Source organism: Trachymyrmex septentrionalis, unplaced genomic scaffold (assembly GCF_001594115.1).
Source record: "Trachymyrmex septentrionalis isolate Tsep2-gDNA-1 unplaced genomic scaffold, Tsep1.0 scaffold62, whole genome shotgun sequence".
NCBI classification, from domain to species: Eukaryota; Metazoa; Arthropoda; class Insecta; order Hymenoptera; family Formicidae; genus Trachymyrmex; species Trachymyrmex septentrionalis.
In genome coordinates, this window is record NW_017305800.1 from 1,859,105 (window position 1) to 1,875,621 (window position 16,517).

Here is a 16,517-nt window from a genome sequence, read left to right on the forward strand (position 1 = left end):
GGCCGTGTGTTTCAGGACATTCGCGTCGTGATGATTCAGAAAGAGAGGAGAGAGACAGGATGCAGAATCCACGAGATCTGGCAGCCGCTCGAATATCAATTAAGCAGCATGGCTGGAAGTCGGAAAATCCTATTTACAACGACGAACGAGAGAAGGTAGATGCTAAATATTAATGGTCAATATTCTTCATTCCTGTGGAAAAAATTTTGTTGTAAATAAAATGCAGTAATACAGCTGAAAATAAATTGTGCAATATTCAGAAATTTTAGAGCTAAATGAAATTGTTTTGGAACAGGATATAATAATCTTGACGTAGTTGTCAATTTTTATTCTTAAATATAATCGCAGATAGATATCATGATAAAAAATCTTCTGGTTTGAGAATAACAGTAAAAGTTTTTGCAAAATTAATTAATTAATTAATTAGAATTACACAAGAAATTATTGTCATTATTATTGAAAATTTTTTTCTTTAATTTTCAATAATACTGCTTTATTAAATTTTCAATAATTTTCAATTATTCTTTAAATGTTCTTAGATATTAGTAAAAAATTTAATTAGAAAATTATATAATAAAGGCTTTTGCAAAATTAATTAATTACTTAGAATTGCATCAGGAATTATTGTCAATATCACTGAAAAAGAATCGTTTTTCCTGCATAGTGATCAACATAAATAACGCAATTGCCTTTTACGTGAGGAAAGAAATTTTATTGATAACGTAGGAACGTCTAAATATATAAACAGCGTGTATAAAAGTATAAAAAATAAATATTAACAGCGCACACGCGCGCCGTTATTTCGTGAGTCTTATGAATAACGAGTCGGGGTCGCGATGTACTCTCGATGTACTACGCAATTTGGAATATGTCGCGAGCGCAGTCAAGACTACGATAGTATATAGCTACGATAGTAACAATAATAATAATTTTAACAGTAGCAACAGGGAAAATAGGCGAATCGTTCACTTTGAAAAAGATAACACGCTGCTGAGAACGAGATTGCTTTTACGGTCCTATTTGTATTATCTATTTAGCTGTTCTTACGTGAATCACAGTACTTCTTTTTACAACCTTTTGGTGTTATTAAAAACTGTGAGAAAGGCGATTTCCGAGGATCTATCGCAGATCGCAAATCGATCAATTATATATTATTACGAAATATTACTTCGATTTTTGAGATAGTACGCAGCACACTCTCTTCAAAGTAGTCAGTACTTCAATCGCAATAATTCAATCGCAATAAACAGTCGTGATAATTGTGACTGTTATATAGCTAATTTTAATTAACGTTGCATTAAAATTATATTTCTAATTCGCTATTAATTAAAGCATTTCTAACACACATACCTCTCTCACATACCTATGAATACTTATATCTACTAATTGCATCCCGCGTAAGTTTTCTATGTTCAAAAGACTAAATTCGAAGATCTATAATATATACGAGGGTAAATTAAATATAAATGAGAATTTTTTTTATTATTTATTGGACGAGAATAAAAATACAAAGAAAACAAATTATTTTTCTACATATTATAATTATTTTTCACGTACATTCTTTGTTACATTATTGCTAATATATTTTTGCCAGTGGATAGGCAATTTGACGATTCCGTTTTCATAAAAAGTAGTAGGTTGTATCTGCAGCTAATTGCATACGAATTCCTCTACACTTATTGCATCGTCCACGAATCGTGTTGTCCTCCCAATTCTTCTACCAGTGGTCCAAACAAATGATAATCGTATAGAAAGATTTGTCTCAATGCGATTATCATTCGAGGACGATGCCAATATAGAGGAATTTGTTGCGCAATTAGTTGCGGACATAATCGATTACTTTTTATGAAAAGGATCACCAAACTGCCTATCCGTTGGCAAAAATGTATTAATGGAGCAGGGAATTATGTAGAAAAATAATTTGTTTCCTTTATATTTTTATTCTTGTTGTATTCAATAAATAATAAAAAAAATTTATATTCAATCTATACCTTCGTATTACATATTTTAGAATTTACCGTTTATTTTCTGAATGAAGCCTCATTCTATTTCCAAAGTGTGATATAAACGGTTTAATCTTTATATATATTATTGCAGTTTTGTAAATGCAAAATTCTACAATAATCCTTCTCTATATTGATCCTGAGAAAAATCTATCTTTTTTTCCTCTTTATTATTAACGAAATTAGCTTGTCTACAACTAACTCCGCATCGGATTTCGTTATACGCTTAATTGCGTTTATCTTGGTATTGGCGTAAATACGACCCGATCAATTTGACTTGAATTCAAATCCCTTCTAGTCCAGAGGATTATATAATACATTCGATCGGGTTTCGTTTCGCCGAAGATTCGTTATAATCATGCCGATACTCGCCGACGTATCGTGTGTTTACGGATTTCGATTTTGCGTCAGAAATGTATTGCCTGATGAGGAATCGCGCGAAAGCTCCGTCGTGAATGCGATATTAATTAATGTGTAATTGATATCCCACGAATTCGCTGCTCAAGGGAAGATGTCTGTCCTCCTTCGTCCTTATCGTTTAATTGCACTCGCGTATAATTGCTCCGCGGCAAACACTTGCTTGCTTTATTATCTTAAATTATTTTTTTCGACCTCGTTCGCGGGGAAACGCTTCTTATGGCAGTTGATTTGTAATCTACACTAATCGTCCTTAATTGACGGAGTCGATAGGCGATTGGGGCCAATCGCATACAACGATATCACGTATAAAGTTTTCTTAATTCGTATATAATGCTATTTCGCCAACGGCAGACGACGATATCATTGATTGTGACGAGAAGTAAAATGGAAATTTTTCAAAGTTGATATATTTATGTGTGTGTATATGTATGTGTGTGTATATAAGTAGATTCGTTAACACTTATTTTTAAATCGCAGTAGCATGTAAAAAATACAAGAAAAAAGAAATCTTGATAACATTAAATTTACATTTAAACTAAATCGCGATTATTTCGTCTCGGAATGGCAGTGATTGACTGAATTATTTTTTATTCCAATTATATATAATATACTGAAATGTATTCTGCCTATCAAATTATACATTCCTTAACATTACACATGCAAAACAATCAACGTTCTCACGAACATATTGTCGATTAACTTTTCGCGTGATTCGATTCGCTAGCTATTTTCCACAGGCCGATTAAATGAATTATTGCTCTACAATTAAACAGTATATTTTGAAGTTTATATTGTTTGTCAGCTCAAGGAATTTACGAATGTATCTTTTCTTGTAAGAACTGTTTAATTTTTTTTCCAATTGTTTTTCAATTTTTTTATCAACTTTTTGTAACTTGTCTTGTGGAGAATATTCGAGTTTTTTACTTTGATCATATAGTTAATACATCTAAGTGTTATTTCGATATATGTGTATTATACGGAAAGGACGGTTTTGTTGAAGTCTAATAATTTAACTAGACAAATCTGAAAATTTTGTTGGACGATCAAAATAATTATGTAGAATACTGAAATTAATTGCTAGGATTAAAACATTTTTTGCAATATTATTTATCATGTTTGAGATTTCTACGTAATTTATATTTTAATGGTCTCACAAAATTATTTTTAGTTCTAGAGAAATTTTTAGATTTTCAGAAAAATCATTCTTTCCGTGTACTGTTGCAATAAATTCCTTCACACAAGTATTGACTTAGATCTTTTTAGTATCGTTAATTATTGTTCTCCTTTCTCTTGTTGTTTCCAGGAAGATATTGATATTAATTTTCGCAATTTGGTGATAGAATCTCATGTAAAATCGTGAAAAATTAATTTAATTTTCTGAAATAATATAAAATTAAATTCTATCTAGGATTATATCGAAACTTCGATCGACGTCACTTCTGTATTATCATGATCTTTCTTGAGGTCAATGTACGATGACGATTTTTCGTACAATTTCGTCTCAGAATTCGGTTTCAGTATCTGTCATCTTTCAATGGAAACACAAAAAACGACTCGTTTTTTTTTTCGGAATGACGTCAATGCCTTGACTAATGCTTGTCATTTCTGTCAATGGCATCAAGTGAGTTAATTCCTCAGCTATAACAAGAAAGACACACATATAATCATTCCTGTCACTATATTTGTACAATTGCAACGACGGCGTCCAGAACAGCTGCGCTTCTTTCTCGACCAGTCCTCTTCAACGTCGAACTTGTTGGCGACTTTAACGAAGGGATCGCGAGATCGCTTCTCCGTGATCGACTGTTGGCCATCATCAGTGTTGAATCGGGCATTCTTGTCAAAAGGATCAGCCTTTCCAAGGTTTCCTACGCTGGCTCCTGCGCTATCGGCCTGTGGATCGGCACTGAAATCACATAAATGTCCAGCTTCTCGCCGGACGTCTTGTCAACGATCTCATTGTAGTTGACGGAATCGTAAGAAGGTGGGGCAAACAGATGATAAGGCGGCGGCGGGGTCTCTGTAACTCCGGTTGCATTTAACGTCTCAGCACGTTGCGCATAGGGCACTGTCAGAGGTCGACCGCCTCGTCGGCAGCACCACTCGGAACAGCTGACGATGAGAAAAAACGCCACCAAGCCGCCAAACGAGCCGATGTACCAGACTATCGACCATGGATCCAGTGGGTTCTGCATGTCGCCGTTGACTACAAAATGTGGACCTGTGAGCGAGGAACTGGTTAATAATTAGAAATGTCTTGATTTCGCAAATTATGCTATGCAAAGGGATATCAATGGGATACAATTAGAGTGGCATTCATGTAAAGCGGCTCCAGATAACATGGCCAATGTATAGCACTTTAACTTTAACTTTACGTATATTCGCAAATATTAGCATATATTCGTGTATGTCGTGTGTGTGTGATATTTGCTAATGTTGACATACATTGACCATGTTGTCTGAAGCTTAATGAGTATCATAAAATGGTATATTCATGCAAGAATTAAAAGAAAAAAAAATTAAGAAAAAATTCTCTTTACGTAGTATAAATTATTTCAAATATTTTAAAATTTAAGTATTTAAGTATTATTGAAAAATTTTTCTTTCTAAGAGAAGATCGGACATTCTACAATGGAATTACGAGAAGGTATTTTTGACATATTGTTCGCGTCAAAGTAGAAAGAAATATATTTGAGTTACGAAAGAGTGACAAAAGATGTTTTTATTTGCGATCCACGTTACTCTTTGTTGTCTACTTTAAGATGCCATTCTCGATGGAAATACGAGACGATGAGTGTCGCATCTAAAATTAGTTTGATGCTTCGTCGTTAAAGTACTAGTGGAATCAAAAGCGTTATCAAGAACATTATCTATTTTTCCAATTTACATTTGTAAATATTGTTTGTTATCATACGTAGTCAGTTTTTTTGTTATATATCAAAGAAATCGGCAAGAAGCAATATAAAAAATTCATGTTGATTTCATGTTTCAAGTTTGCGCGATAAAATCAGATGAATATTTTCCATTCTCGATATTCTCGCGATATATGGAAAGTTTCTTACAAAAATTACATCCTTTTTTCAATCATTGATGACACGCGTGTGCAAAACGGACATTCTCGATTACTATTAATGCGTGATGTGTACAATGTGAATTCAGAAAGGCGATGCAAATGAAGATGGAACTACTACATATTTGCATAAATCCTTGGCGCATGCGGCGCCGTGAATTGTTTTTTGCAAGTGTGATTTTAACGGGATGCATGCGAACATGAGAACTTGATTTTAAATATCAGTTTTGTATCACCTTATCCAGTAAGTGATAAGACCGATTCTTTACACTATGCGATTATTATTATCATTATTATGGATAGATAATTCTTTATAGTATATTGTGGACTGTAAACAGTGCAATAATATTAAAATTATCACGTAAAATATAACTTCAATGCATATTATACACGTTTTTATTTTTTACATGATATTTTCGATATTATTGTACTGTGAATCATAATCCACTATTATTATCGTATTTAATTTGACACAGCTAAATGTCCGAAAAATTACATCAGATTTTCTACTTTATTTTCTATTATTTTATTACATCAGTTTCTACTTTTAAACATTTTATCCTCTGCTGGTATTTTATAGTTCCGATTAATGAAGTCATATCTCTCGATATTGTTTGTGCAGAGAATTAAATTCGAGTCATAAAAACGAAATGTTATGTCGCGCTTCATATAAACATGAATTTGACAATTTGTCACAGGGAAATATTACAAAGGTCAAGAATGTAACGCGATATTGACGGAGCAAAGTACCATTTTACAGTGATAATTTTCGTTATTATCAATATGTGCAAATATTTCGCGAAACGCTGAAGGTTGCGATTTGAATAATGAATATAATTACTATGCTTTTAATGATTTTTAACCTTCGCGCAAGGTTTGATATTAATGCAAAACACAGAACGGATATAAAAAGAATATATCAATGTTTTTCGATGTATTTGATGTCAAAATATGCATACCAAAATATTATATTCGAATGTGATGTACGAAAATGTGATCTCGAATTGTAACGAGAAATACGCTACGATTCGTGGTGACACGAGGATGGTGCGCGATACTATTATACTATGAAGTCACTCTCGTGAACCAGTAAATATGATTCATGTTCTTACCACTCTCTTCCGTGTCTCTTTCTTTCTCCGTATTCTCCTCCTTCCCCCCGAATGCAATCACGTAGACTGTACCGCCGTCGACGTCGACGTCGTCGTCGTTGGATTTCGAGTCGACCGAGTGACGATTGTCGTTTACACTATGAGTTGCTTTACTGTTCTCCATTCGCCTTTCAACACCGATGTAACTCGACACCGTATGAGCTACGAAAAATTATGATCACTTAATTAATTGCACTTAACCTAATGCGCGTGAATGCATATGTTATGCTTTCTGAATATTTCTTGCGTTATTTCGTCTTTTAATGTAAATTCATAAACAATAGTTATTTCTAATACTTGATGCAATAATTACTTCTAAACGTTCAAAATTTAAGTAAAATATGATTATTATAATTCAATATTGAAACATTAATATTTTGTTTAAATTATGTATATTTATTGAAAGTTATTACTATAAGTTTATAAAAAAAATTCTTTTAGAAAAAATGAAGAAAAAGAAAGTAAAAGAGAAAAAGAGAGGAAAAAGAAGGAGTCATAAATAGACGCAAAATACTATTTTTTTGTTCTCCTTCCTTTCCTATCTTTCTCTTTTTTAGTTTCTTTTTCTTCATTTTTCTAAAAGAATTTTTGAGTGTTGAAACAGTAGTACAGATATTTGCCGTTATCTAGCAATTCTAGCACATTGCATTCCCGAGCAAAATGTAACTGCACGCGTATATCATATCATGCAAAATCTCAGGGCTAAAGATGTTAACACCGAATAAAACTCCGCCTGTCGCTCGTTAACTTGCATCAAGGTACTTCATGTGCATTTTATTACGAGGCGTAGGCCGTGAAGTCAATATACGTTGAAGAAGATGCCGTCCGCACTCCGCAGCTTCGATTGCGTTGTCGCCAGTCTTATTTTGTCTTGTTAGCAAATGCGTATCTTTTATCGCGAATACGAATGATAGCGGGAGAACAGACTCGTGAAAACAGATGTACCTGATAATTAAGTCAGCGATGTCGTTGGTATATTGTGTGAAAAATTCTCTCGGAATAATGAACATTAAGATGGCAATTTTGTAGACAAGAACTTCTCATAGCAAGTTTCCTTAAATGTCAGCCGAGAGACACGTATAGAGTCTGACTATGGAAACAAATTCGATTGATATAATAAAGATCTCCACGCAATCTTCTAAATGGTTCCTTTTCTTAAGTAACGAGATAGTACGCAATGTATGGCTAGCATGTTCGAGAGCCATTTTTGCCTATCGGAGAAATTAAATAGTTAACTTCGTTCGGCAAGTTAAATCCATTCTTAAGGAGTCATGTTAGTATTAATTACCGTGAAGTATCTTCAATTATATATGAACGATCCTGAAGGAAAGTTTCGCGAGTTCATAAAAGTCGACAATTACGCATTACAAATCTTAAACTTTTGTTCTATCTATATAACAGCACTCGTTTTTTTTTAAACATATAAAAAAGTAATTGTAAATAAAAAAATTGATTAATGAAGTTTTAATAGTTTTGCTATAATTTTTAATTTGTGTTTATGCCAATAGTTAAATAGTTTTATTATTGTTATCTCTTAATAAATAAATAAATAAAATACAGTTTTCTCCGTTTTTCTATTAAATTGTACATATGAAGAACGTTTTACAGCCGCTTTGTGCTATTTTTAGCTTATTGTTAGGCCTTACAAAGTAGTGAAGCGTGAAATCGATCGAAGCTCGGGCTTTCCTTTTTAAAGAGAAAGAGGAAGAGAGGAGAGAGGAAGAAAGAATGCCGATATTGTTACAATTTCTTAAAGCGAGGCGTGGTTGATGTCTTTTAGTTCTTCCAGAATCTCATGTCTCTACTCTGACATGATTATCTGTAATATCTGCTACTTACAATTAACAACATTAACTAGATTTTGCTTTGATTTTATGAAAGGATGAAAAATACCGTTCCGATAAATAATTCTTTTTATAGTTTTAAATTTAATTTCTTTTCATTAATGACGTACTGAATATTAAGAGGGAGCATTAAATAAGAATTTGATAGGTCAGATTAAAAATTTAGCTTCTCAAAATCAGATAAATTTCATCTTTACGTTTATATATAATTATTATATTTTCATATAATTAACAAATTTCAAATAATAAACAAAGATATAGAAAGAGATATTCGATTTAATAATGCTACCGGAGATGATACGTATCTGTAAATATGTTCGTTTTTCGTTTGTTGATTTATATAGGTCGTTGTCGAAGGTCGCGTGTATAATTAAAGACGAAAAAAGAAAAGAACAAATGAAAAGAAGAGAGACAGAGAGGAGGAACAACTCGACACTCTTACACGTGTAAATAATATATTCATTATTTCCCGCTAGTTTATTGGAATCTGAGTTGAGTACACGTTTCTGAGTTGAGATCACGTTTTTCCGTTAAAGAAAAATGATTACGGAAACGAATTCCTATTCGGTTGAGATACAGGGGGCAATTTAAGAATATCGCGACAGATGAAAATCTCGATTTTTACAGGATGCGTACGACTGATGTAACCTCTAGCAATAAAACAATTACACATGCATACACATATATGAAAGATCTCGAATACTATGTGTCTTTGTTCACGATTTACAATTGTCAGGGCGTCGCATGCGCATATGGCAAACGGTATCATTAGCGTCGTTACGATATTATGCGACGGGTGTTGCATTTATGTAACAGTTTTCTCTCTCTCTCTCTCTCTCTCTTTCTCTCTCTCTTTTTCTCTGTTTCTTATTCACAATTGCGAGTCATGTTCCAAGCGATCGATGTTCAAATGTTCGAATGCAACGCAATCGGCTACGCCCAAAATGTAAATCTTTTTGCCTATGACCGGTGAAGTTCGCAAGGTTACGTTATTTACGATGTGTTTTATTCTGGGCACATACAAGTTCACTTTTGTTACATCACATGTTTCAACATGTGGCAATCTGTTGGTACAGAGTATCGTTGATAGTCTCTGTCTGCTGGGACAACAATCACATGTTTCCTTTCCGCTAATTTGTCGCTAATACGAAATGCAACCGTCTCTTTCTAAGAAAGAGACGCATCGATTCGAAAAGAGACACTGAAATTGTTATTTATGCCTGGCAAAGTACTTAAGGCTCGTTAACTTCATTTCTGTATGCTCCCTGACGTCTATACTCTAAATGGAGTTCAAGACCGATTTCCTACATACTTATGTTTATCTCGAAAATATCTGCCACTAAATATTATAAGTACACTGTTTACATTTTTCTATACAAAAGTGTTAATTTTAACATTTTTGCGGAAGGTTTACTATACGCTTTTAAGTTAAAATTAACATTTTATTTTGAACAAATAAATATAATAATTAATATATCAAAGATTTTATTTTAGATAATGCAAACTGAAATTTTATTGTATAAAATAGAGAGAGAGAGAGAGAGAGAGAGAGAGAGAGAGAGAGAGAGAGAAAAAAATCACTAGAAATGTCAGATGTTGACATTGTTGAGGCATATTTATTGTATCATTGTTAAGAAACATCGTAATATATACTTCATGTCGCTTCACACTGATAAACTCTTCACGCAAACTTTTGAACTTTGTAACGGAAGTCTGCTTAAAATCTTCGCGTTCAAGCATCTCCTCGTGAAAACGACTCCTTCTGTCGCGAGGATGTTGTTTGTAAAGTTTTACCTGACGCAAGTACGGTGCTGTAGTACATCGTGGTTACGGAGACATCGGGTTGATCGAAATATTTGCGAAACTCCAGGCAGCAACAAAATCGAGATAAATCGCCAACGGTAGCAATGAGTAATATTTTATGATATCTTTCGGATCGTGAAAATTATATAAATCAAACGTGATAAAAAAAAAACTGTTTTACATTGCGATTTTATTAGCTTTAACGTAAATCATATCTTGAGATATCACAGAAATTAATTTTAATGATATTTACTCATATCTTCAATTAACTTTTTTCTTCTTTTATGATCAGGTTATAACATGATTGTCTTCCCGTAATATTTGTATTAATTTTTTCGAGATTACTTTTCTTTTGATTTCTTTTCATTATAAGATCGATCTTCCGATTCATAGGTTTGGAAGATATCAAATTGATAAATATTTTAAAACTTGATTATCGCAGCAATCGGATATTATATCTTTCTTTCATCTTTTGTAAAGTATATACAGTGAGAGCAAAAAGTATTCGTACAAGGAAATTTGTTATAAAAAAAGTCTTATTTGTAGAAAATAAACATTAATTAGCAATTTTATACAATGCATACATTCTGTTCTAACATACACAACTTCGCATGTCCTGATTTTAGAAGCTAAATTTCTCGTCTGTATGAATACTTTTTGAGCATTCAAATAATACAATTTTTAATTTTCGCTTATTTTTCAGATGATATATTGTATAATTAATACACATCTTTTTGATATATATAATTTAAAAAAACATAGTCTATTTTATTCTTTATGAATAAATTGTTAATTATGCAACAAGAAATGATCGTCAATTAAACGTCGAATTGACGTCAATTTGATCTTGAAATCATCGTATTTATATCGATTTGATGACTTATTTCTCGCTGGAAAATATTTACTTTTTGAACATAAAGTTTTTTAAAAAAATATTTTCTCTGTACGAATACTTTTTGCATTCACTGTATGTATACGTGATGACATATTTTTTATGCATCTACGTACGTGCGTTATCGTAATGTGGAAAGATACACGCGTTTACACGCTCAAAAGCGAGGTTTTACATATATACATTTTAATGATCGTATAAATCCGACGATATCACTCACTAACGATTTGTTAATTCATGAAGTTGTTAGATGCATTTAGTTGATCACTATGCAATTCATTAATGTTAATTGTTTTTTTTTAAAGCGATGTAAAAATTCCACTTTAAAAATGAACTGAGAATATAAACTGACGCTAACGTCGCGTCGATTTTAATAAGATACTTATAAAGCCGAATTTCATATCTTTTTTAAAATACGTAAACGTCTCATTTGTGAATATATTGCTGCGTAAGTTCTATTTATGCTGATATGATGCAAATCAAGTTAAAATATCTTGTATCAAAATCCAATATATCGTCATTGTTATTTATGAGGTAAATTTTCATTTTTTTTTCATCTTTGTCGGATATTGTCCTCGTTGTTCGTATTTGTGGCATAAAATTTTTCAAATCATTGACGACAAGTGCGAATGCTTACAGTATTTTCATCACGTGTCATACAAATGAATTTTTGCTTCGTTTTACGTTTCATTTTCCTTTATCAACGAAGGAAAAATTCGTAAAGCAAGCAATATCTTATCTGTGTCGTATTTTAACAGCTACTTCATATTTATACGACACGTTTCGAATTCTATTGTCATTCAGGCGACAATAGAAAATACAATATCTCCTTCTTCTTTACATCGTATAGATAACATTTGTATTAGAAGTTTCTTAGAACCGATAAAATTTCTATATTTAAAAAGCACTATTGGATAAAGCTTACGTAGTAATCTAACGTACAAAAATTTATATATGCATTTTGTATATTTTAATGATATATGTACATAAGCAATGTAAAATGATTACAGGTGATACTACATGGCCGTAGGAGTTCGCAACGGAACCACGATTTCGATCGTCGCTGAAAATCGTTATCGCATATCTTACGTGTCTCATGAAATTAATCACGCGCGAGTGACTATCGCGAGAGTGCCGATTCAAATATCGTGCGATTATCAGAGAATGTTAATCATTCGTTCGAAATCGCGAGTTTAAAACGAATACGTAAAAGGAAAGTCTCGGGAGTGCGGTCTTGAAGTATTGAGCAATTATTATTTATATTGCGTTAATTAAAACGTTATGTAACAATTAGAGCTAATATTTGTGCACGTGTTTCGGCAAAAAAGTAGAAGGTTATCGGAAACTACGTCAATAAAATAACGCATGGAAAGCCGTGGGTAAGTCAAATTATTTATTATATTTGTATTCACAAACTTGTTAATTACAAACGGAGTAAAGTTATTGTTCAGGACTTATATTCTTATTGCAAAAAGTAACGACATTTAAAAGATTTCCATTTGTAACGATCATAGATCGAATCTTATATTGCAGAATTTTATATTACGAAGACGGTCTGACTCGCAATATAAAATTCCGTAATATTAAATATTATATGACATTCCAGATTAAAAATACTAATTAACTATACCATCAGAATCGATTAATAATGAGTCTTATTGTGATAGGATTGAATAAATAGATTCGTAGAAATCTCGATCATAATTAATTATTTTATTAAGCAATAAATAATCGGTATTGGTCCAATTAACTATAAACGTACATGTGCAATGATTCTGTGCGTTTCTCAAAGCTACTTTAATTTCGATGGCACCATCGTGATAACATTGTTTGCTCTATCAACAATTATAACCGGCGCTTTTACGTAACAACTGAATAATTGGAATCGACGCTTTGACAATCAACGCATCGGTCATCTCTGCGTCTGTTGCTAAGTTAAAATGTGGTATACTTTTAACATACGTTCGCGCAAAAAGAGTATAAAAAAGAAAGGGAAAACAAGCGGAAAATAAGGCCGTACGTGCAGGTGCTATGCGTAATTGTTTCCTAATAGGTAATCAAATCAAACAGTGGTGTAAACAAGTGACATAATCATCGAGATCGTCGGTGGAAAACAAACCGACCGTGTTCACGAAATGCCAACGTATATAACATTTGAGATTTGGATTTCCCTTCGATTGCTTTATAGTGTGTGACCTTCGATCGGGAGCCTCTCTTATGACCTTCGAGAGTATCGTTCGCGTTCAAGTTAGTTTTTTACGGTCTCTCAGCTTCTGCTTGCCCTTCTCGCCCGCGCTAACTCACGTTCTTGCTAGCCTGCTTCATGTCTGAATATACTTCAGGTCTTTGTCTTGTTAAGAGGCTGAGTCTAACTAAAAATCGAGCTCGATAAGATGACTGATACGTGCACAAGTGTATCGATTGATATTGAGTAATTATTAATGGCATTGTCCCAAATTTAATGCCTCTTAGGATACGATCAATAAAGTAGATGTATTTGTTATCGCTGCGATATTATATCGATATTTATAAATATTCGGAATTCCCTTTCCATTGATATTGTCATACAATATTTTTACATTAGACTTAATTTAATCGAAATGTACAGAATTATATTTGAATATAGATAAATTTCTACGTTACTTTATTTCACGTGTACCACTGATAAGAACAAGGTTAAGTTTTTTGAAGGGGGGGGGGCGGAGAGGGCGAACCTTTTATTACATTCACAGAAAAGTTTTCACAGTGCAGCCAATAAAATGTTACGCTGAGTGCTGCTTCGTGATTCTACTTAATGACTCGATCGCGGTAGTTTTCCGAAATAGACGTAGAAACGCGCCTAATTGTACTTGAAGAGCACAATTGTGTCCGAAGAATTGCGAAATTATCCGGAACTTTACCCGCCCAGGAAGTTTTCGTACTCCATAACTGTACTTTTGTGACCAAGTCCGGCGAGTTCTTGGCGTCGCTTCAAGTTCTGTGATTACCGTGTATTATTATCGGAAGTATATTGTTAGGCAGGTTTAAGAGAGGTACGAAGAGCATTGTCAGCGAATACGTATCGACGAGTGTCGTTATTCTTTCAGGAGAGAATATCGGACTTTACTTTTTCTTCTCTTCTCTCCCACTCAGCTTTCGTCTAGGTATAGTTTTAAAGTGGAGTGTGCTTTATTGAAGTATAATATTTCAAAGTCAAGTATGTGTAAGACTCCATATGATGTCATCTATAGGCAGATATTGTATAAAAGTCGCAATATCGGAACCTAGATCTCCAAACAGCAGATATTTGTAATATATACGTCAAGATAAATGCCGCCATTTACATTAATTGCTTATTAATATCAGTATCCAGTTACAATTAAACCAAGAGAGAAAAATTTCTGATTAAAAATTAACGAATCAGAAGATTGTAATCATATCAATACGAATTTTGGTTATATTTCAACTAGAATTTAATAAATTTAATCAAAAAATTCTAACTTATCCGTTTTTACGGATTTAATTTCAATTAATGCAACCAGACTTTTTCCAGTATATCGTTTTTAATCTACGATCATATTATCGCGATGTTAACTTTAATAAAGGCTTAAATTTCTTGTTAAGTTCAGGACTAATTTTTCCTTCGGAACAAAGTAGCGAGAAAATTTGTGTCTTTAAGTCTACTTAAATGTAGGAAGTTTCATCATAATTGTATGAAGGATCCACAGGATGTATTCGAGGCTAGAGGCAGATATAACGGTTTCCCGGTGGCTTTTGTACTATATTTAGTAACGTGAACATTATGTGTGCAATTGTATACACGTACATCCGTTAACTAGGCGTCTAGACGGGTTTATTCGACCGGTTCGACAAAAATTCGAAAGACATTTGGCATAGTTCAAATATGTTTACAATTTATATATTAGAAAGTTTCAAGTTGACCCTTTCACTACACGTGTGACACGGTTAATGGCAATATGTAATATTTTCAACAGAATCTATTACGATCATCTATATCGATATTTACTAATATCATTGCATATTACGAGATACTATTAAATTTTTTTTAGCATTAATAATAATATAAAATAATCTGTATCAATAAAAAAATATTTGAGAAATTCTGCGGCGATCAATCTTTTTATACAAATTGTGTCGCTGATTAAAAACGATCACATTCTCCGAATAGGTACTTAGGATCTCAATTATTCAAGAGTGAGGTATCGAAAAAAGTCATTGCATTGGTATCGCGCAGACGCTATTGAATTATTACGGCGTATTCTCGTTAATAAAATAACGTTTTATTACAATCTCCGCGCGCGGTTTCTCGACATTTCATGCGAAATCTAAATTTCCACGAAGAAAATTTTGGCTATCGAATGAGATCACGAAATGAATATTAAATGAATGGTTCATTTCATATTTACTCCAGTTTTTGCTCTGAAACATTATTCTGTTTAGACGAAAATTAGTCGGGTTTGTTTTGATCTAAACAATTTTGATCTAACTCACGCATTCTAGCAGCAATTACAACGCTATCAAATGTGATATTTTTAGTCACGTGAAAGTGATTATCGATATATTAGTCAGATAAAAGCCTGAAGTGAGGCAGTACAGGGTCAAGTATCTAGTCTAACTGCTTTATATCACAACAACTATTGAATATCCAAGATATTTCTCGTTTAAAAATGCATGGGAAAGGGAGGGCACAGAAGTTACAGGAGAATGATCGAAACTTTGGTGCCGATCTAACTTTCGTATACTGGAAGCGGATCAAATCTGTCTGACTCTGGCAGGCAAACAGTTCAAGCGAAATTCTCGTCGACTGCGAGAACGCGCGCGAGATAAATCTGTCATTCACACAACGGCAGTATGCAAAATATACGCGCGACAGAACACACACGGTGCAATCACGGATTTAACCGCAAGCTTCGCGATACGAGTTCTTTCGAGAACCGCCTGTGCGATTAGTGATTTTCCTACCACGTTTGTGTGACCTTCGAATGCAAATTCGATACAAGCTATTTTGATAAGAACATTATTCGAGAAAGAAAACAGACGCATAAGTTGAATTGCGTTAATTGGAAATTGATGGCAAAAGCATTATGTACTCGTATGTATTCCTTTCTCCAGAAATTTGTCTACTGCAATTTATATAAAGTATATATCGTATTTTGAGAAATCTAATTTCAAAGGGAGATTTTGAAAATTAAAATCAAATAAAATGTATTTGTTTGCACAAAGTTTTATAAATTGAAAAAAATATTGTCTATACGTTTATTCTTATTATAATATGTGTGTGTCGTATATAAATAGTTTTATAATTAAATTTAAATATTTTTATAAAATTAAATT

General features: G+C 32.9%; 1 protein-coding gene across 2 annotated transcripts in view; it reads right to left on the reverse strand.

Moving 5' to 3' along the window:
* Window positions 1-3,576: 3,576 nt before the first annotated feature.
* Window positions 3,577-16,517, reverse strand: part of LOC108752777 — a 14,828-nt gene continuing 1,887 nt past the window's right edge. Inside the window, exons 2-3 of one of the 2 annotated variants that reach the window (XM_018493862.1) lie at window positions 6,606-6,806; window positions 3,577-4,629 (exon numbers count right to left, since the gene is read on the reverse strand). In XM_018493862.1, the coding sequence (XP_018349364.1) occupies window positions 4,292-4,629; window positions 6,606-6,806 (539 nt within the window). In that variant the 3' untranslated portion in view covers window positions 3,577-4,291. Of the gene's footprint in view, window positions 4,645-6,605; window positions 6,807-16,517 lie in introns of both variants that reach the window. The other variant, XM_018493861.1, reaches the window with a different exon arrangement.